This window comes from Podarcis vaucheri (genome assembly GCF_965113315.1).
Source record: "Podarcis vaucheri genome assembly, chromosome: 10".
Classification (NCBI taxonomy): domain Eukaryota; kingdom Metazoa; phylum Chordata; class Lepidosauria; order Squamata; family Lacertidae; genus Podarcis; species Podarcis vaucheri.
The window spans coordinates 76,510,158-76,532,251 of NC_138748.1; the positions used below are offsets into that span (position 1 = coordinate 76,510,158).

Sequence of the window (22,094 nt, forward strand, 5' to 3'; positions counted from 1 at the left end):
CATCCCGACGGATGGCAGGTGCGCGCTCCATATTTAGGCACTTTTACCGGGGAGGTTTGTGCTTTGGAAGGGAAGCTTTTGCAGAATTACCAGGCCCACAGAACACCTCAAGGATCTCCACTGCGTTTCCAGTACATTTCTGAGCAGAATCCAAAGTCCTCCATGGCCTCTGCCCTGCTTACCTGGAGCAGCCTTTCTCAACCTGTGGGTCCCCAGATGTTGTTGAACTACAACTCCCATCACCCCTAGCTAGCAAGGCATGGCGGGAGTTGTAGTCCAACAACATCTGGGGACCCAGAGGTTGAGAATGGCTGAAGGGTCTCCCCTCTACCCGCCCCACCCGCCTGCCCCCTTGAAGCAGCACCTCCATCCGTTGACCACCATCCATCCTGCAGACACTAACACAGGGCGTTCCTGCCTTCCCCGCTTCCAATTTAGGAGAGCTCAATGGGGCATCATCCACGTCCTGGTGATCTCACCCAGCGGCCTCATGCAGATGCTGGAAAGCCTGGCAGAGAGGAGGGGCCCCCACGGCAGCCCACCTGTGGGCGCAAGGGGCAAGGTGAAGAGGGAACCCTTGTCTAGCAGCACTGGTGAGATTGTGTGCCCATTCTTCGCTTCTGTCCTTCAGCGCAGCCCATTCCCAGCATTTTCCAGCCCCCCGGTTCCCTATAAAAAGCTTCATTCAGAAGAGCAGTTTGCACCACCAAGAACAAATGAAATCAAAAACAAGAACAATTAATTGCACATTTATTCCAAAGCCTGTTAAAACGACTGAGTTTAATTCAACAAAGCGGGTGAACTGGATCCAGCGACGCCAGCGTTTCAAAGACTGGTGGTCCTTTGTTCCTCCAGCGCCCCGCCAGGGAATCTCACTGCCCCCCCAAAGGGGGGCACTACCCCCCGCATTGGGAACCTCTGGCTTAGACAAGGGGGGGGGTGTAAAAAGGCAATAAATAAAGATGGCCGAGGCAAAGCTCAGCAGCAAAGGATCCTGGCAACCAACACTTATTCATTTACCGCCACTGCACAGCAGGCACATCCAGACACACGTGGGGGGAGAAGGGGTTTTGGGGGGCAGGGTGGAGGGGCTGCCACTTGCCCTCATGTCAGGGCCACCGTCCGCCTGGCGAGAGACATTTCTCCCCTCTCCGGCACAGGGGAGATGTGGGCGCAGCAACGGGCCGGAGACCATCTGTGGGCCAAGGAGAGGGTCCTGCAGGCAGAAGAGCTTCTGTGGGGAGGAAGGGCGGCCCCCTCCAAGAGCCCACGGGGCGCCCCACTCCAGGCCCAGCCTGCCAAGATGGGGGGCAGCTGCCTCCCCGCCGTCGGGTTCCTCTGGCCCAGGCGGCCTCTACTGGGGGCCCAGGACGGCCTGGAGGTCCTCAGGGAGCGACCCAACGATGGTGGCGATGTAGAGGCCCACCCGTTGAAGAACCTCCTCCTTCACGGGGAGGCGGTGGCACCTGGCGCGCACCTGGCGGGGGAGGCAAGGCGCAAGAGTTAAGCAGCACAGAGATGGACTCTGGAACTGTGGCCACCAGCCCAGAGGGCTTCAAAAGAGGATTAGACCCATTCATGGAGGGGGAGGGGGAGGAGGCGGCTCTGGGTGGGGACAAGCCCTGAGAGCTCAGCTCTGCCCTCCACAGTCAGAGGAAGAAATGCTTCTGCGCTGTAGGCGTGCACATGTCCAGAGTGTGGGGATCAGATGGGATTACTATGAGGAATTATAAAATACAGTGGTGCCCCGCAAGACGAATGCCTTGCAAGACGGAAAACCCGCTAGACAAAAGGGTTTTCCGTTTTTGAGCTGCTTCGCAAGACAATTTTCCCTATGGGCTTGCTTTGCAAGACGAAAACGTCTTGCAAGTGTTCCGATTTTTTTTCACTCCCCCCCCCTTTTCTAAGCCACTAAACCGCTAATAGCCTTTTTAGCCGCTAATCCGCTAATCCTTTAATAGCTGCTAAACCTTTAATAGCCGCTAAACCGCTAATAGGGTTGCTTCGCAAGAAAAAAACGCTAGACGAAGAGACTTGCGGAATGGATTAATTTCGTCTTGCGAGGCACCACTGTATGCATCAGCTATGAAAGCATGGCGTTGACTGTGTTCGATTCATTGACAATAATTTCTGATCAAATCCTACAAGCCTCTGCATTTCTGGCCATTTCCTCTGCTGCCCATTTCTCCACGCCTGACAGGCACGGATCTGCATTCTGAAACACGGCCAGTTGCTTCACCAGGCATCCTCAGTACATAAAGAGAGTAGGTCGTTTTTTTGATGTACCCTTCCTTGGTTTGGCTAATCTTAGGGCCTGGAAATAGTTTCACAGGAAGGTGATAAAAATCCCCATCTCCTTGCCATCCTTCCTCTGTATTTATTGCTTGTTTAGGACCTCCGGGGTTGCTGAATGCATTCTTCCTTTTTACTTGTTTTATTTACCCTAGAAGTATGCATGCTTAAATTAGCTTTTGTAGTGTAACTTTGTCCCACGTGGGGTTTTTTGAAATACTCAGAGGATATCTGATTGGTTCTTACGAACGCTGTGTAAATAGTTCTTTTGTGAATAAAACGACCTGGGCCAAGGGGTGGAGGCACAGATTATTACACGCACCCCTCCCAGAGTCTTGCTGGTCAAGCCTCTGTGTGTATTCTATTAATCAGAGTCTAATCCTTCCTTTGCTTTGGGAACGCTACACTGCGCACCATTTACTGGAAAGCGCAGGAGGGGAGAAGGCTGCTCCTGGGCCAAGATCCTGCTTGCGGACTTGCCCTTGGGGGGGGCAGCTGGACGCCCACTGTAAGGACAGGATACTGGCCGAGATGGGCCCCTGTGGCCTGATCCAGTCTCAGGCTCTTATATTCTGAAGACCAGTCCACTGGAAGGGGCAGAATCAGGTCATTAAAAGTGACTGACTGAAGCCGCCCCGTGAACTGGGCAGCACATCCTTTCAAACGTCTGTATCGCCATTTCTTTCTGACGTACCAAGTGCCCACCTTGAGAGAAGCTGCTCCTCTCCCCCTTTCGCAGCAGGGATGCTCACCTGCCTGCCTGTCCCCACAGACGGGGGCCAACACATCGGCCAACGACCCAAGAGAGTCTCCTCCTCCTTCCGGATCCCAGTTATTGCCCACATGCAAAAGTTCAGCGGAGGGATTTGTAGGAGTTTAGCCCTGACTCTCGTCCGCTGAGATTTCCTTAGGGGATTCCCAAGGCTGAAACAGGCCTGGCCAGAGTCCGGAGGGGCCAGCCAGCCAGCCAGGCTCCGCTCTGCTCCCTCGAGGAGAGAGCCCCGATCCGAGCACCTTCCACCCATCGGGCGCAACTCGCTTGGGAGCATCCTGCTTACCAGCTTCTCCTGGAGCTTCAGGACCAGGTCCACCACCTCCACCTCAGACTTGTCCTTCACCCAGGACCGGATGTTCTGCGGAGAAAGAAGCTGACTCAGCTGCGAAGACGCTTCCTTGCTTCCTCCTCCCCAGAGCAGGGCTGGGCAACGGCCCTGATCCTGGTGCTACTTTCTGGCGCACCTGCTAAGAATCTTGCAAAGCACGGGGGGGGGGGCTGTCTGGGCAAACCTGAGCCCGACTCAGCTGGAAAGGTGCTTGCGCCCCCCCCCCAAGGAGCCCAAGTGTGTCCTGCTTGGCTCTTTGCAAAATGCTGAGCAGGTGCTTTGACTCTGCAAAGCCCTCAAGGGGACTGCGAAGAAATACCGTATTCTTCATCATTTTTATCATGGGGGGGGGGGAGATTGCCCAGAGTTGTTGAGCTTTTTCTAAAGGAGGAATAGCTGAAAATCGCTCACCCACATGACCTACGCGAAAACTTGCATGCATGGCTAAAGCCACCTATCGCCTGTCCCCTCGCTGACAGAGGCCACCAATTGCCCACCAAATTGCTGCCGTGACAGCCAATCAACACCAGCCCTTGCCACAGCCAGCAATACGATGCCCAACAGCCGCTGAAAATCTCCGGCTCACGGAAGCAACCTGTCCCACGCCCCCCCCATGCACTATCCGTGTCTAAGACGACCCACAATTTTAAACATTATTATTCTTTAAATAAAAAAAGCCTTGTCTTATAGATGGAAATGCCCATCTCCTTTCCAGCCTTGCTGCTGCCTGAAGAGGGTGATGCAAGCCCAGCTCGGATCTCCCCCCAGGAAACCTGGCCAGGTAAAGCAGCAGTCGGGGGGGGGGGAACACCACTGCCGCTTGTCGGAGGCTGAATCACCCAGGAAAGCACGGGCCTCACAAGACTTTGCAGGCAGCAGCAGCAGCAGCAAACCCGAGGGCTGAGATTGCCCCAAGTGTAGCAGCCCCAAGCGCAAGGGGGGCATGTGGGCAGCCGCCCCTTGATGCAGGAGCCTCCCTCCGCCACCCCCCATTCTGCACGCACCGCCTCCGAGATGGCTTCCAAGTGCAGGGCCTCCAACTTGTGCATCATCTCCCGGTGCCTCTGGCGGTACCAGCCATCAAAGTTCGGGGATCGGAAGAAGCGCCTGGGACAAGGAATTGAAGAAAATGTTCCATCTAACATTTGTTAAAAAACCTGAAGCATTTTTGTTAGGGAGTGTAGGAAAAGACTTGCCAAGGAAGTTGAAAAATATCTTCATGTACGCGACGATGGCGGCAAGAGTCTTAATAGCACAATGAAGGAAGAGTGAGGAAACCCCGACTAAAGAACTATGGCAAGAGAAGCTGATGGACTATGCAGAATTGGCAAAATTGACACACAAATTACAGGACAAGGATATCTGTGACTTCAGAGACGAATGGGAACCTTTTACAAAGTATTTAAAGATGCAACAAAGTGAACTGGACTCCTTGGCAGGCTTTGAATAAACACTCACAAACTTTTTACTAATAATAGCCAGTCAGATAAATTAAGGATCTATACAATTTTGTAACATGCCGAGAATAGCATTTATAGAGAAACCAGAGATTGGAACTGAGGGAAGCCAGGGGGGGGGGAGGAAATGGGGGGGGGGAATTAAGGATGATATGTTTTAAGATCATATGATTTGTTTAAATTCCTAATAAAAAATATTTTTAAAAAGGAAGCGGCGCCTGTGGGGAGGGGGGAGAAGGGGGCCACGGGGGACGGGACTGGGGTTTCAGGCAGAGGCTCCGCCTAGTCCTTAAGCGACAGGAGGCGGCTGGATCCTGCAAGGCCTGCTGGGCCTTGGTTGGCTGCCAGTCCTCAGGGGCCAGAGAGTGAGGGATGGATGAGGCCCGTTTGCGATGGGCAGGATCTGGTCCCAGGCAGGGAGGCTGAGATCTGCGGCTGAGACACAGTGGAGGGAAGCGGCCCATGGGGGGGGGTCTGCAAGGGGCCAAGCCAGGGGAGTCATGGGTGTCTCCCTAGCAATCAGGCCAAGGACTGCAGCCTGAGCCGTGTCTGCCAAGCTGCTTTGGAGCTCAGGACCAAGGAGCACGGATGACAGCAAGAGGGAGCTCCGTTTTCTGGGTGACGTGTGCCTTTCACTTCCAAAACGGGGTGATGTAGAGAGAGCCAGCTCCTTCTCTCTCTCGCTCTCTCCTGAAAGGGGCCTGCGCGCTCCGACCCTCGGCTGTCCTCTTCTGGCGCACGACCAGGGCAGGGCTGGAGCTCTGGGGCACAGCATCTCCCTTGGGTGCAGAAGGTCCCAGGCTCCATCTCCAGGGGGTCCAGGCAGGGCTGGCAAGGACCTCCTGCCTGCCAATGAAGGCAGCAGCCGCTTCCCACCCCAAGACTGGCCCTCTTCCTCTGGGGCTGCCCACAAGGGCTGTCGTGAGACGAGCGAGGGGAGAAACAATGTCCCTTTCCCTGCTTGCAGAAAGGGAGGTCCCCAGGGAATGGCCTCTCACCAGATTCAGCTAACCTACACTTTCTGGAAAAAAGCAGCCTTCTTTTTCGACTGTGTACTATTTCGAAATACGATTGGAGTGGGTTTGGAGGTTCCCCCATTGGACAAACTCCCTGATGTTCCTGAGGGCTCCTGCCTGCTCTGCTCCTTGACACACTAGCTTTCCACACCCAGGGAAGAGCACTGGGGTTTGTATGTGATCAGCCACCTCCGTCCTGATTTAGCCCCCCAAGGCCTACCTGTACAGGCCCACCCAGTCCCCCTTCAGCACGCAGGTGAGCTGAGGCCCAGCATGCTCCAGGGTCTTGAGGAAGTCCTCCTGCTGGAAAGGGCGGATCTGCGGGGGGTTCTGAGCACGTGAGAGAGAGAGAGAGAGAGAATGAATGAACCCATGGCAACCTGGGCACTCCCTCCTGGCATGCCTCAACCTCCTCCCACAGCCCAGCGACACCCGCTCCGGCCAGGGGGCTGCAGCCACAAAGACCACTGTGCTCCGCAGAGCATGAGCTCGGCCAGCTGCCCCACTTGCCCGCATGCGCCCTGCATGACTGGCCCCTACAGCAGCCGGGCCAGAGCAGCCTGTGGGTGACCCAGCGGCCGAAGACCCCCTGGCGCTGCCAAGAGAGAGCTCAGAACGTACCTTCCAGGGGGTGATGGCCCTCTGTAGTGGCATGAGGCTCGCCATGTAGTGCTCCTAGGGGAGGCCAGGAGGGGGGAGGGAGAAATCAGAGGACCCCCTTTCAGCTCTGCCCCTCCCCCCCAACAATCATGCAACTCCGGGGGGGGGGGATGGCCTGAAATAGGCAGCCTCCTCCCCAGGGAGAGAGACCAGGAGAGTGGCCCCCATGGCAGAATGCCTGCTGGGCATGCAGAAGGCCCCCAGGCCCCACGCAGGGCGGGGAGAGAGAGCCCTGGTGGGGAGGGGGACGCACCTCCATGGCTCACGTCAGTCAAAGGCTGCCTTCCCCCTGTGCTCCTCATCCTCCTCATCTCCCTGGGAAGGCCGAGGCTGGAGGGAGGGGGCACCTGCCCCCCTCCCGCTACTCACCAGGGGGATAATGAAACTCTGCGTCAGCTCCAGGAGGTGGCAGCGCAGCAGTGCGCTCTGGGCGTCGGAGGGCTGCTTCTTGTGGATGCCCTGCGAGGCGGGAGGGAGGGTCATGGCGCTTGTGGGGCCCCCGGCCTCTCCCTGCCCCTCTCCCAAGGGGGAACTGGGCTCCAAGCCACCAGCCCCTCCCCTCCCCCCGCAGCGCCCGCCGCTCACCTTCAAGAGCTGCTTGATCAGGGTCTTGTCCTTGTGCAAGTAGGTCTTGTAGGAGGTGTAAAGTCCTGCAGCCAGAGACCCCCACAAGGAAGTGAGGCCAGGAGGGGGGGTCCTTCGCAGGGAATGCCATGGAGCCCCCTGTGTTTCCCAGGTGAGCGAGAGGCACCTGATGAACCCCCCCCCCCGGCAGGTCCTGGAGGAGCCCCTGCCAGCTTCTCTGCTCTGCTGTCTCATCCAGGAGCGGCTTTCGAACACGGCACCAGCAGCGGAGCCACTGAGGGGCTCCTAAAGGCCCCCCCCCTTGCAGCCCCCGGGGCCACAGCCAGAGCCCTGCTCCTTACCCGGCTTGGCGTCCAAGGTCTTCAGCTTGGCCAGCTTCTTCACCTTGACCTGCTTGGGCAAATCCCCTGAGGAAAAACACAAGGGTGGAAGGCTGAAGAAATCCCAACTAAAGAATCACGGCAAGAAAAATGGAGGGACTCTGCAGAGCTGGCCAAACTGACACGCAAGCCATGGGACAAGGAGAACTGCGACTTCAAAGATGAATGGGAACCTTTTGCAAAGTATTTGAAGACGCAACAAAGCGAACTGGACTCCTTGGCAGGTTTGGAATAAATATTATAAAAAAAATTATTGACAATAATCAGCTAAACAATTTAAGGATCTATGCAGCTTTGTAACATGCAGAGAACAGAATTCACAAAGAGATCAAAGACTGGAACTGAGGGAAGTCGGTGGGGTGGGTGCGTTTTGTGTGGGTGGGGGGTGGGAGGAAAAAATTAAGGATGACGTGTTTTTGGATAGTATGTTTTGTTTAAATCTTTAATAAAAATTCTTATTTTTTTTTTAAAGGAAAAACACAAGGCCCAAGGGTGGGGGTCTGCAAACCGACAGTCCCTGAGCCTGGCTGGCCTTCCGGGCATGGGCTCCTGTGCCCCTGGCTGAGCCCTGGACTGCTCCCCCCTCCGACCCCCCCCAAGAGCCCCTCCTTACCGGCCATCTTGAGGTCCCCCAGACGCAGGATGTGAGGCCAGTGCTGCAGAGTCTTGATGAAGAAGGGATTAGTGACGCCCAGGACAACACTTGGCCTGGGGGGGGGGAGAAAGGGGAGGTCAGTCCTCAGCTAGGAACCCCTGGTGTCCCCCCCCAGCATCCCCCCCCGAGGACACTCACGGGGCCTGCGTCCGCGTCGTGTACTCCTTGAACTCGCTGTCGTGGATGGTGAAGTAGGGGCGGAAGTCGCAGCAGAACTTCAGGGGGGCCAGGCAGCTGGTGGAGAGGGAGGGGGCAGCCCCTGTCAGGAGGCTCCCACAGGCACCCCCAAACTGGCCAGGGGGGCAGATAGGTGCTTACCCTGATAGGGAGTCCCCTTCGTCCTCCACCCCCCTTCGGCAAGGGGTTCAGGGGCAACTCTGGAGATTCCCCCCCCCCGCCCCAACCGGCAAACTGCGCCCAGACGCCCAGCGGGCCCCCTCCCCACCTGGTGAGGGCGAGGACCATCTCTGAGGAGGCGGCAGGCGAAGGCGCCATGACCACGAGGGGCTCCCCCAGGAGGAGCAGCTCCCACAGGGCCTGCAGGTGGATCAGGACCGGCTGGAAGCACCTGCGGAGAGAGCGGGAGGGGGCAGGTGGGGCCGGGCCAAGGCAGGCTCGCCGTGGGGCAGGGGTACCTTCGCCCCTATCGCCAGGCCTCGGAAAGCAGGGCAAGGCAGCGCATCAAAGCCTCCCCAGCCCGCCCCCAGCCAGAGACAAGAGCTGCTCTGTCCCCATGAGCCTCTGGGGCTCCCCCCACCAGATTCCCCAAGAGGGATGAAAGGAGCCCCCCAGGGTGAGGAAAAACTCCTGAGAACCCCAGAAGAACAGGCTGGATTAGGCCCAAGCAAACCCCAGCGCCCTCTTCTCACAGGGGCCAACCGGAGGGGGAAGCCCACTCAGGATCAGGCCTCCCTGGCTGAGGTTTCCAGGGCTGCCGCCCCCTGAGCAGGCTGGGAGCCACCCATTGCCCTCCTCTCTTCCGTGAATTTGTCCCCCCCCCCCTTCAAAGCCATCCAAGCTGCCCTTCCTTGAAGCAAAATCCCCTCCTGGCCAGGCACCCCCAAACTCGGCCCCCCAGCTGTTTTGGGACTACAACTCCCATCATCCCTAGGTACCAGGACCAGTGGTCAGGGATGATGGGAATTGTAGCCCCCAAATATCTGGAGGGCCGAGTTTGGGGGTGCTTGCTCTGGGCCAAGGGGCAGGCAGGCTCCCCCGAGAGCCCCCCCTTTGCCCCATCAGATACTACTCAGGAACCCCCCTGCCCTCCCTTGTGCCCTCTGCAGCTCCCCAGACCTGCCCCTTCTAGGAGGGGGCAGAAGAAGAGAGTGCTCTCACCTGAAGAGGTCCAGTTCGTGGATGCTGGGGAGGACTAGGGGGGCTGGCAAGAGGTTCTGGGGGGGGGGAGGGAGAGGAAGGGAGTCAGTGAATGACCCAAATGGAGCTTTAAGTCTCAGTCAAATCCCAAGGGAGACACGGATGGCATCAGAACCCCCCCCCCTGCAATGTGGCTCACCCAGAGGGAAGCGCATGAGGGGTCATAATAACAATAACTTTATTCTTTATACCCCGCCCATCTGGGCGGCTCCCAACAGAAAACTAAAAGCAGAATAAAACGTCAAACATTAAAAACTTCCCTAAATAGAGCTGCCTTCAGGTGTTTTCCTAAAGTCAGATAGAGCGGCATTTAGAGGTCCTTGGAGGGATTCAGTCTGGCAACTCCAGGCAGAGACCAGGGGAGAGCAGCTCAGGACCCCGTTACATGCAGAAACAAGCCCCTGCCCTGGTGGAGGCAGCCGCAGGCCGAACCACGAGGGCCATCTCTGCCCTGCTGAGCTGAAGAACGGCATCTTGCCACCCAGCCGTTCTTCTCATGCGTCACATCTAGTCCCCGCCCCCCTGCAATGCAAGAACTGTTGCTAAAGGACCTCTGGCAGGTGGCCCCCCAACCTCTGCTTAGAAACCTCCAAGGAAGGAGAGTCCACAGCTTCCCGAGGGAGGGAAAAGCACAGCCCATGGCAGGATCCACACCCCCCCGGCCGCCTCCAAGTCCCAGCAGCTCTCACCTCCTGATTCTGGGGCTTGGCGGGGCTGGAGCCAGGCTTGTCCAAGCGGGAGGGAATCCTCACCTGCGCCATGAAAAGGGACAGGCAGAGTCAGCGCCCCTCCCCCAGAGCCCCCTCCCCTGCCCTATACGGCCAAGGACCCTCGTACCCACGGGACCCCCTCTCCTGGTATGTCCCATGGAGGACCTTATGGTCTTCAAACAAAAACATCTTGGAGGTCCCGGGCCACAGGGAGGTTAGGCTGGCCTCAACCAGAGCCAGGGCTTTTTCGGCGGTGGCCCCAATCTGGTGGAGCGCTCTGTCACAAGAGACCAGGGCCCTGCGGGACTTGACATATTTCCACAGGGCCTGCAAGACGGAGCTGTTCCACCAGGCCTTTGGCCAAGGCACACCCTGACTCCCTCCTTCTGTAATCCTCACAGAACTCCAGCCCAATGGTTGCCATTAATTTGATTTTGAATTGATTTTAGAATGAATTGTTTTTAGAATGCTGTGCTACTTTTATTGTTGTTAGCCGCTCTGAGCCCGGCTTCGGCTGGGGAGGGCGGGATATAAATAAAAATTTATCATCGTTATTATTACCTGAATGACAACGCCCATCACTGGGAGATTGAGGGTCTGGCCAGGCACAGGAGGCGGCCACTGGTCAATCTCGCTGCACACTGGAAGAGGCAAGGCTGGTTCAGGAGGCGGCCCTGGACTCCCCCAGCCCAAATGCGGTGGCCCCCGCCTCCCTCCATCGTCTCAGCTGACTTGCCCCCTATCCTGGGGGAGGAGGAGGAAGGCCAACAGGGCGGCAGCCATCTCTCCCCACGTACCCGGGAGATGAGAGGCTGAGGAGCGGGCACTGGGGCGCCTTGGAGAGAAAACAGAAGGGCTTCCTCTTGGGGTGGGGTGAGCAGCAGGTCACCCCGCGAAACTGGCCGGCAGGAGATTCAGGAGAGGCCAAAGGGCCACCTCTGCAAGGGTTCCCGGCAGCCTTGGCCCACCTCCAGGCCTTTCGGACCTTGACTCCACTCAGCCGGCACAGCACAGCTGGCCCTATTGCTTCCCAGCCCCTGGGCCGGCTGGGAGGGCGGCAGGTTGGGAAATGGTGTGGCCTGCCATCGCCAGGCCCGGCCCCGGGGGTGACCAGTCCCTCCTCACCTGCCTCCAGGCACGGGTCCAGCTTGTCAAAGTACTCTGGGGCGATGAGCTTCAGCAAGGCCTGGAAGAGGTTGACGTAGGGGAGGCGAGACACCAGGACAAGAGACTGGAGGGGAGAGAGAGACGGGCGGATGGCTGCATTTCTATACCACTTAATAGAGTAAAAACACCTCTAAGCAGCATACAGAAAACTGAAGCCACAGCAGACCACTTACGCAAAATATTACAAGAACATCGTTAAGTATAAAACTGTTACGATAATACAGCATTCCTGACATCTATACATTGATAGCAAGTCCTGGTCCTCCCTCTCAGCCTCTGGGGTCTCACCCAGCCAGGGTCCAAACAAGCTCTTTGCTCACCCGCAGAGAGAAGAGTTCTCAGAAACAGCAGACATCTCCCGAGTCTCTCCCTCTAAACTCGCTTTTTATGGGCAGCCCAAGGGGGGTGGCACTTCCTCAGGCTGCCCACAGCTGTGCCCGATTCAGCTGCCCTCTCCACACCCAGCTCCTACACTGGCAGGCAGCCATGACTCTCGGAAAGATGCAGGAAGGGCTGCAAGATCCTGCCCATCTCCTCCTCTTCCTTTTCCATCTTGTCTCGCTCCCCACAGCCCCCCTCTTGGGCTCTGCCCATCGTTTCAGGCCAGTGGGTCAAATCTGCTTGGTTCTCTTTTTGCCCAGCCCCCTAATTCCAAAGATGCCAGGGTCCAAACAAGCAGTCCCGTCCCCCCCAGCTTCTGAGGCCCCTGGCGTAGCTGCCCTTCCTTGGGCCCCCTCCAGCCCCTCCCCGCCCTTCTGCCAGAGCCTCCCTGGCAAGGGGCGACTCCAGCTTTGTGCAAAGGAAACGGCTCATCGGGTGAGAGTCCCCTGAGCAGCAGCCAGGGCTTGGCTCACCTTCTGGAAGTAGCCTCTCTTCACAGAGCTGTCCTTGACTTGCCGGAAGAACACGTAGCCAAAGTAGTGTGCAGGGTCTCTCTGGGTTGGGGAAGCAGAAGGGTCTGTGAACAACCCCCCGCAATCACTTTCAGCCCCAGCGCCTGGCCTGCAGGGACGTCCCCAAGGCTACAACCCTCTGGAGCAGGAGTAGGAAACCTAAGACCTGGGGGCAGGATGCGGCCCAATCGCCTTCTCAGTCCAGGAACCAGTGTGTTTTTACATGAGTAGAATGTGTCCTTTTATTTAAAATGCATCTCTGGGTTATTTGTGGGGCATAGGAATTCATTCATTCCCCCCCCCAAATATAGTCCGGCCCCCAACAAGGTCTAAGGGACAGTGGACCGGCCCACGGCTGAAAAAAGTTGCTGACCCCTGCTCTAGAGACTGCTTTCCATTCAGCAGGAACTTGCCACCCTCACATCAATCAGCCTGGCTCACGCCATCACCTAAGCCTGTACCCACCATTATGGCACAGATGAGCTGCCAGCGGTTCCTCCCCCCCTGCCCCGAGTCCTCCAGGAGGGGCACAGGGTGCACCAATCCAGACACAACTTGGCTTGCGCATCACCCATGGAGGGAAAGGCTCTCCCCTCAGAGAAGGAAACACTGCCTGCGCTGGGGATTGAGCCAGGAAAGGAGAGCCCCCGGGGGTCTTTCTCCCCAGCCTGATGCTGATCCTGGGTCTTGCGGGGCACTCACTCTCCCAAGGACCAGCTGACGCCCCACCAGCAATCCCCAGAGATGTTGTTCAGAATAGATGCATTTTAAATTTAGCATTTTTAAAAAAGTTGTTTAAAGTTAATTTTTTGAACTAAACAACAAGTAATAACAATGATAGTTTCCATCTCAGAAATGCTAAAAATCAACGTGTCCTGGAGAAAAAACCCAGACTAAAGCCAAGGATCTCAACCCTTTTGCTTTTGACCCTGAAAATATCACAACTGACCTGTAAAGATACAGCAGCTTCCCTGTTATATTCAAAGTCATCCCCATACAATGCACTTCGCTGCCCCCCAGACTGACGGAAGCGGAAGCTGAACTGGGTGTCTCCGAGGCTGCCTGGGATGGACAGAGACAGGGCAGGAGAAAGAGAGCAGCTGAGACCATGGATTCAAGAGGATTCTGCCCTCCTCAAAAATCAACATGCCTGCAGCCATCGTCCAGGGTGACTGCAGGCCCCCACGCAAGCTGGAAAAGGACACTGGCATGAATGTCCAGAGGCAGAGCACTCCCTTGCCCCACCTGAGAGTTGGGTTGCTGTGGGCAGTACCCAGGTTGGATATACGGCAGTAATACTGATTGGGGACAGGACCTCTACCCTTTACACCAGTGTTTGCAACTCCTTCCCTAACAATTCTGAAGTGACTGCAGAGACACAGACTGAATGCTACCTGTCAGAGCTGCCACCCAGTCCCAGCTCACATAGGACCAAGTCCGCCAGCGTTCACTTTATAAGAGTCTTTATTAAGTTACAGGTTTCATTTCCGAACTGCAGCGTGCAGCTCTACACCTTCTGCCCTAGGTCGGCGAAGACCCGTCTGAGTCCCCGCCTCTTGCACACCAGCTTAATACCCTAGCCTTGCTCCACCTCCTTCGCCTCTCCCTACGTCTCTGGGTCCTTCTGCCCCCCTGGGCCTCCTCCCTTCTACTCTCCTCTGACGCTGACCCCCCTGATCCTTCTGCCTCCTTGCGGCGGGCTTTGGGACCTGGCTCACTCTCCGGGCTGCTTACTGCTCCAGCTTCCGCTGCATTTGAACTTGGCGCGCGCGCCCAACTCTCTACTTTCCTCTTAACCGTTGCCTCGCTCTCTGAGGAGGGCGTGACCACCCCTGACTCGTGCCCTCCCTCCTGCTGACAGCCTCCGGAACCCGATGCCTGGCTACCTTCCTCCCTGCTGCTCTCAGTCTTGAGCGTGGGTCCCGACTTCCAGCTGCTGCCGCCCTCAGTTATGAGCGTGGGTCCCGACTTCCAGCTGCTACTCTCTGAATCTCCTCTGTTCCCTTCCTCCTGGGGTGTCCCCCCGGATCCCCCCCTTGCTCTGCTCACTGGGGCTCCCTTTTGGGAGTCCTCTGACTCACTGCTTAGGCTTGGAGATCTCGGGTCGTCATCATCACTCATTTTCCCTTCGGATTCCTCCCCCTCGCTCTCTGCTTCCTCCCTTCTCTGCGTCTCTGCTCCTGAACCCCTGACATCCATCCCCCCCTCGAAGCCCCCCCTTCCCCCCTCCCCGCTTTCAGGTGTGGGTGCTGGGTGCTCCATCATCACGGGAGGGAATGCCGGATACAGTTCGCTCCCCGTGGTTGGCCGCCAACTGAAGACCTCCGAGTCTTCCTCCTCGCGGTCGCCGACGTTGACCTGTTCCGCTTCCATCTCTGTACCGCCGTGCTCGAACCCAAGGTCCTCCCCGAACACGTCCATGTCAGTCACTGCGTCGGTCGCTCGACCTGGCATCTCCAGCCACTTCCGGCGCCATTGCTCCTCCGGTCGATCGTCCCACCAATACGAGGTGTCTGACGCCGAACCCGCCGGCGATCCTTCTGGGGAACGGGTGCTCAGTGCGGGTTCCCCGTCCGAGTCGAATCCATGGAACGTGCTGGAAGAAAGTGTGGGCGTGAACAGCCAGTCGTCGAAGAAGCTCGCTGGCATGGGTCTGTGTGGGAAAAGGGCATGAAACTCGTCCTTGAGCAGGGGTTCCTCCAAAGCGTAGTCTGGCACCCAGCTATTGGCGCTGGCCCGGGTGCCCTCTCTGGCTAGGAGGTATTCGACTCCCTCTTCCCCCCATCTGGAGTCCAAAATCTCCGTGACCTCGTTGATGGGGTCTTGCTGCGTCACCCCTCGCGTCTCCGTCCGCTCCCGGAACGGACTCGGTGCCGTCCCTGGCTCCTGGAATCTGTGAGGTGCCTTGTAGGGAGTGAGCACCGACCTGTGGAACACCGGATGCATTCTGGAACCCTCCGGCAGCACCAGTCGGAAGGCTACCGGGTTGATCTGTGCTTCGACTTGGTACGGACCAATTTGCTTGTGCCCCAACTTCTTCTTGGCTAGTGACCTGGTCGGCACTGCGTGGGCTGCCAACCAGACCCAGTCTCCCACTTGGATCTCTTCGCCAACCCGCCTGTGCTTGTCAGCTTGCACCTTGTAGGCGTGCTTAGCTAGCTCCAGCTGCCGTCTGAGTTGATCGTGTACCGCCTACAACTCTGACGCGAACGCGTCCGCCGTCTGTGGTTCTCCGTCCCCCACTCTCTCCCGTCCCGGGAAGGTTCTGGGATTCCTCCCATTGTTGGCGAAGAACGGCGTCACCCCTGTGGACACGTGCTTCGTGTTGTTGTAAGCGAACTCGGCGAGCGGCAGGTAATCCACCCAGGTCGCAGGTTGTTGATTGGCATAGCATCTCAGGTACTGCTGCATGATGGCATTGACCCTCTCTGCTTGCCCGTTGGTCTGCGGGTGTCTTGCTGATGCCAGATCGACCTTGACATTTAGAAAACTCATCAGCTTCTGCCAGAAATTCGAGACGAACTGGCGCCCGCGGTCGGACAGGATAGACCGCGGCAGACCATGCACTTTGAACACGTGATCTATGAACAGTTTGGCGGTTTGTTCCGCCGTGGCCACCTTCGCACACGGAATGAAATGTGCCATCTTGGTGAACAAGTCCACCACCACTAGTACAGCTGTCTTGCCTCTCGAGCTGGGTAGATCCGTAACAAAGTCCAGGGCCACCCTCTCCCACGGTTCAAACGGCGTTTGCAGCGGTTCCAGCAGTCCCGCCGGTGGTTTGTGCACCGGTTTGGCCCTCTGGCAGGTGTCGCACCTCGCAACGTAGTCCGCGACTTCCCCTCTCAGTCTGGGCCACCAAAAGTCCCTTGCGACTAATTCCACCGTTTTTTCCGTGCCAAAGTGCCCGGCCGTGGGTGCGTCGTGCAGCTGCTGCAGTACCCTGGCGCGAAGTTCGTCTCCCGGCACGTAGATGGCCCCTTTACGTAAGAGCAAGCCGTCTCGTATCTGGAACTCGTCGCCCTTCGCCGTGCCCTTGTGCACCTCTGCCATCTTCGCCTGCGCGAAGGAGTCGTCCTGCAACGCCCGCCGCACCGCATCCAGGTCTACTGTGGCTGAAGCGCACGCCCACGCTGTTGGCGCGAAGATGTGCATGGCTGCCGCTGGCGTCGCCTCTTCGAGGTATTGCGGTTTGCGGGACAGTGCATCCGCCATGACGTTGGTGTCGCCTGGGACGTACTCTATTCGGAAATTGAAGTCAGCAAAGAACTCCGCCCAACGTATCTGCCTCTGGTTCAGGAACTGAGCCGTGCGCCAGTGCTCCAGATTCTTGTGATCCGTGCAGACCTGCACCGTGTGCTTGGCGCCGATCAGGAAGTGCCTCCACGCCTTGAAAGCTGCATGAATGGCCAGCAACTCCCTGTCCCAGATGGTGTAGTTCTGCTCCGACTTGCTGAGCTTTCTGGAGTAGAACGCTCCCGGCCTCCAGACCCCCTGTGGGTCCCTTTGCAGCAGGACAGCTCCCACTGCTCTATCGGACGCGTCTGTCTCTACCCGCATCGGTCTGCTGGGGTCGATATGCAGCAGTTGCTCTTCCGACGCGAAGAGACGCTTGAGTGCCTGAAAGGACTGCTCCGCCTGCTCCGTCCAGATGAATTTCTTTTTCTTGGAGCTTAGCGTGTCCGTAATGGCCGCCGTCTGCATCGCGAACCCCTTGATAAACTTGCGATAGAAGTTGGCGAAGCCGACAAACCGCTGGACCTCCTTCCGATTGCGCGGGCTCTTCCAATCCAACACCGCACGAACCTTGGCGCTGTCCATGGCTAGCCCCTTGTCCGACAACTTGTAACCCAAGAAATCCACCTCCGTCGTGTCGAACTGGCACTTCTCCAGTTTGGCGTACAGTCTATGCTGCTGCAGCCTCTTCAGCACCTCCCGAACATCTTGGTCATGGGCTTGCTGCGAGTCGGAGAATATCAGGATGTCATCCAGAAAGCAGACGCACTTCTTGTAAAGGAGTCCCGCCAACACATGATGCATGAAAGCTTGGAAACAGTGAGAACCGTTTTGCAATCCAAACGGCATCACTCTGTATTCGTAGGTGCCCAGAGGCGTGAACATGGCTGTCTTCCACTCATCGCCCTCCCTCATGCGGATGAGATTGTACGCACCTCGCAGGTCCAACTTGGTGAACACGCGTCCCTTGCGCACCGTCGCTAGTAGGTCGTCAATCCTGGGCATGGGGAAATCAGAAGGCTTGGTCATCTTGTTTAAGAGGCGAAAATCCACCACCAGTCTTTTTTGGGGCGTGTCTTTCTTCTTCACGAAGAAAACAGGACTGCCCCCTACTGCCCTGGACTCCCGGATGAAACCGCGCTGCAAATTGTGATCTATGAACTGTTTGAGTTCCTGTAATTCGTCCTCAGACATGGAATACAGCTTCCCCTTCGGCAGCGTCGCCCCTGGTAGGAGGTCAATCTTGCAGTCATATTGCCTGTGCGGTGGTAGCTTGTCAGCCTCTTTCTCGCAGAAGACCTCCAGAAAGTCTGCGTATTTGTGGGGGACTGCTTGCAACGTTCCCAACTGCAGTTGTGATTCCTCCTCCTCTCCCTCCTGTCTGGGCAGGATGCAGTGTTCTGCGCAATAAGAGGAGCCGAAGATCAGCTGTCTCTGGTACCAAGCCAGTGTCGGACTGTGCCTGTCCAGCCAACTCATGCCCAACACAATGGGCGTGTCCGACAGTTGGGTGACATTAAAACTGATGACTTCCCTGTGGTTGCCAAGGCGCATCACCATCGGTGGCGTTTGCTTCACCACCTGCCCCCCTAGCAACTCTCTGCCATCCACTGTGACGACTTGCAGGGGCAGAGTGGCAGGCAGTAGCTGTATAGCGTGCTGCTCCACAAAATCCTGCGCTATAAAGTCTGCGTTGCTTCCAGAATCCACAGAAAGCGGCACTTCGATAGTGACGCCATCGGGTAGCTGGAGAGATGCTGTGAGCTGCACTACTGGTTTGGGTGGGAGGGGGTCCGTGGGTTGCAAGATCGCTGGGGACTGCTTCACTGATGCGTCTGGCTGGGCCCCAGTGCCTCTGTCTCCAGCCAGACATCGTCGTTTCCCTGCTGTGGTTCTCCTTGCTGCGTTGCTGCAGTCACCATTGCTGAGGCTGCAGTGTGCTTGTGGAGCCTCCGGGGACACTCTTTCGCCAAATGGCCTGGATCCTCGCAGATGTAACACTTCCTGTTCCCTCTAGGAGGCTTCGCTTTCACTGCTGTCGGTGCTTGGGCTCTGGTTGCTGACTGAGCCCTTGCACCTCCAACCTCCATCGGTTCCTCTCCCCCTCCAGGCGGAGGTGTGGATTGCGCACGCGCTGCTTCTCTTGGAATGAAAGAGAAACTTCTCGCTGCTTCGCGCCCTCCACGTCCTTCAGCTCTGCACCATGGACGTTCTTCCAGCCTCACCCCCACAGTCAGCGCCCTTTGGACCACCTCCTGCGTGCTTCGGGGCCTCTCCCCCCTTGCAATCTCATCCTTGACCGCAGAGCTTAGACCCTCCCAGAACAGGTCTCTGACAGGGGGCGAATCCCGGTCCCACTCTAAGGCACTGACCAGCGCAAAAAAGCGGGCGTGGTACTGCCGGACGCTTGCCCTCCCTTGTTTTAGTCCATGAATCTCCCGTCGGGCAAGATCCACATCAATAGTAGACAAAAAACACGCATCCATCGCTTTGATAAAGGCATCTGCATTCTGAAGCGCCGGATCTTTATCCCTCCACAAATTGCGTAGCCACGCTTTAGCATCCCCATGCAAATGGGATAGTATGAACCCCACTTTCTCTTCCTCATCTCTAAAGTCTTTTGCCAGCAGTTGCAGTGCGCACATTACGTCTGCTCGAAAATTGGGGTACTGTTGTAAATTCCCATCGAAGTGAGCCACAAGCCCTCCTGCTCTCCGTGCCAACCCAACCCCCTCCGGTCTGGGTCCTGGCTGCCCGTGTTTAACCCATGCTTCAAACCTGGCGTGGAGATCTCTGTAGGCGGCTGCCGCATCCTCCTCCCTCTTCTTGGATGCCAGTACCTCCGCGTTCAATTGGGTAACTGCCTGTTGCAGCGCTGCAACTGTCTCTGCTTCCGTCATCTCTGCTAACCGTCGTGAGCTTGCTCCCAAACACCGATCCCCTCCTCCAGCTGCCTCTCTCTCCGCTGCGAGATATCAGGTGTCCGAAGCTTTTGTGAGACGGGTCTTACTGTCAGAGCTGCCACCCAGTCCCAGCTCACATAGGACCAAGTCCGCCAGCGTTCACTTTATAAGAGTCTTTATTAAGTTACAGGTTTCATTTCCGAACTGCAGCGTGCAGCTCTACACCTTCTGCCCTAGGTCGGCGAAGACCCGTCTGAGTCCCCGCCTCTTGCACACCAGCTTAATACCCTAGCCTTGCTCCACCTCCTTCGCCTCTCCCTACGTCTCTGGGTCCTTCTGCCCCCCTGGGCCTCCTCCCTTCTACTCTCCTCTGACGCTGACCCCCCTGATCCTTCTGCCTCCTTGCGGCGGGCTTTGGGACCTGGCTCACTCTCCGGGCTGCTTACTGCTCCAGCTTCCGCTGCATTTGAACTTGGCGCGCGCGCCCAACTCTCTACTTTCCTCTTAACCGTTGCCTCGCTCTCTGAGGAGGGCGTGACCACCCCTGACTCGTGCCCTCCCTCCTGCTGACAGCCTCCGGAACCCGATGCCTGGCTACCTTCCTCCCTGCTGCTCTCAGTCTTGAGCGTGGGTCCCGACTTCCAGCTGCTGCCGCCCTCAGTTATGAGCGTGGGTCCCGACTTCCAGCTGCTACTCTCTGAATCTCCTCTGTTCCCTTCCTCCTGGGGTGTCCCCCCGGATCCCCCCCTTGCTCTGCTCACTGGGGCTCCCTTTTGGGAGTCCTCTGACTCACTGCTTAGGCTTGGAGATCTCGGGTCGTCATCATCACTCATTTTCCCTTCGGATTCCTCCCCCTCGCTCTCTGCTTCCTCCCTTCTCTGCGTCTCTGCTCCTGAACCCCTGACACTACCAGTTAAGACTCTGCCTTTTCCAGGAATCCCTAGAACTTGACGTTGTTGTAAAAACACAATACAAGTAGCAAAGCAGATCAAATCAGCCGGTGGTTCAATGGCTGTAATGCCTCCCTACTTGACTCTGTCCTGAGCCTGTGCCAAACCCACTCACCTGAGTAAGAGTCGGGGAAGGATAGGTAGCAGATGCTTGTTTTCTGGAACACAGGAAGCGAAGAGGGTGTGAAGAGCAGCTCCCCCCCCCACTCCCTACCCCATAGGCTTTGGGGCCAGGGCAGCAGCAGTGGGGCCGGGGCCCTCTCACCTCTTTTTCCGTCAAGGTGTAGTCAGGGGGATACACCAGCTGCAAAAAAAGGGAGAAACTCTCAGTGGTTGGAGCCGGCAGGTGGCAGAGCCCAGCCCCTCCCAGCAAGAGCTGCCTCAGTTTCTTGCAGCATTTGGAGGGGTGCTGGAGACCTCTGGCTTGTGCCACAGAAACTCTTGAGGCTCCAGAGGTTCATGTCTGCACCTGCTCTGAGCTCCAGGGCCCCTGGATGAAGCCTGGGCTGGGGGAGATGTCAAAAGGAGCCTCTTCCCTCAGGGTGCCCCACCCACCAGAAGAAGGGGGCAAAGGAGGCACACGGCTCGGCGTCGCCACAAACTAGGTGAGCCCTAACCCAAGAAGCAACGGGGCCTCAGCTCAGCTACTTGGTGGAGCTGTCCATGGAGGTGCAGGTCAGTTCTGTGTCCAGGCCAGCTGTCTACCTGTCTGCAGACTGCCTGGCCAGAGTGGTGCATGCTCTGGTTCTCTCTCGCTTGGACTGCTGCAATGCGCTCTACGTGGGGCTACCTTTGAAAGTGATCAGGAAACTGCAACTAATCCAGAATGTGGCAGCCAGACTGGGGACTGGGAGCAGCCGCTGAGACCATATAACACCTGGTCCTGAAAGACCTACATTGGCTCCCAGGACATTTCCAAGTGCCATTCAAGTGTTGGTGCTGACCTTGAAAGCTCCAAACGGCCTTGACCCAGTATACCTGAAGGAGCATCTCCACCCCCATCATTCAGTCTGTACACAGAGGTCTTCCTCCTGAGAAATGGTGTTACAGGGAACCAGGCAGAGGGCCTTCTCGGTGGTGGCGCCTGCTTTGTGGAACGCCCCCCCCCAGATGTCAAAGAGATAAACAACTATCTGACGTTTAGAAGACATCTGAAGGCAGCCCTGCACACGGAAGCTTTTTAATGACTGATGTTTTAATGTCTTTTTAACCTTTTGTTGGAAGCTGCCCAGAGTGGCTGGGGAAACCCCGCCAGACGGGGGGGGGGCGAATAAATAATTTTATTTGTATTCTGTTCCCTCTGGGTGCCCCATCCGACAGAAGAAGTGGGCGAAGGGGGCACACGGCTCAGCCCCCAGCCAAGAAGCGACGGGTTACTTAGTGGCCCCGAAGGAACCGGCGGAGAACGGAAGGCGCCTCCCCGGCCTCCTTCGCGCCTGCGCTCCCGGGGGCGCCCGACCCACCTCCAGGGCCTGGCCCAGCTCCAGGTCGAAGGTGACGGCGCACACGCACTCCAGCCAGGCCGAGAGGCGGCCCCAGGGCAGCGCCTCGGGACTCCCGGCGCCCGGAGAGGAGGAGGAGGAGGAGAGGCGGCGGCGGCGGCGGCGGCGGCAGCGCAGCGCCTCCAGCCCGCCCGGAGCCTCCATGGCGGCGGCGGCGCCGGAAGCGGGCCCGGCGAGGAGGCCCCGCCCCTTCCGCCACCGAGCGCGG

The 22,094-nt window shown here is 57.5% G+C and overlaps 1 protein-coding gene across 2 annotated transcripts; it reads right to left on the minus strand.

Moving 5' to 3' along the window:
• Positions 1–733: 733 nt before the first annotated feature.
• Positions 734–22,034, minus strand: DENND6B (DENN domain containing 6B). 2 transcript variants are annotated; one of them, XM_082238668.1, is made up of 20 exons: positions 21,848–22,034; positions 20,650–20,688; positions 20,500–20,542; positions 13,245–13,357; positions 12,257–12,337; positions 11,361–11,466; positions 10,797–10,876; positions 10,215–10,277; positions 9,487–9,542; positions 8,594–8,716; positions 8,287–8,382; positions 8,107–8,201; positions 7,455–7,520; positions 7,114–7,178; positions 6,898–6,987; positions 6,490–6,543; positions 6,089–6,198; positions 4,400–4,502; positions 3,351–3,425; positions 734–1,477 (listed from the first exon to the last, which is right to left on the minus strand). In XM_082238668.1, exons 1-20 carry the CDS (start codon positions 22,028–22,030, stop codon positions 1,355–1,357), a joined length of 1,764 nt encoding a protein of 587 aa, XP_082094794.1. In that variant the 5' UTR covers positions 22,031–22,034; the 3' UTR covers positions 734–1,354. The 2 variants fall into 2 exon arrangements, with proteins under 2 accessions (XP_082094794.1, XP_082094795.1); XM_082238669.1 differs by lacking the exon at positions 8,594–8,716.
• Positions 22,035–22,094: the final 60 nt, after the last annotated feature.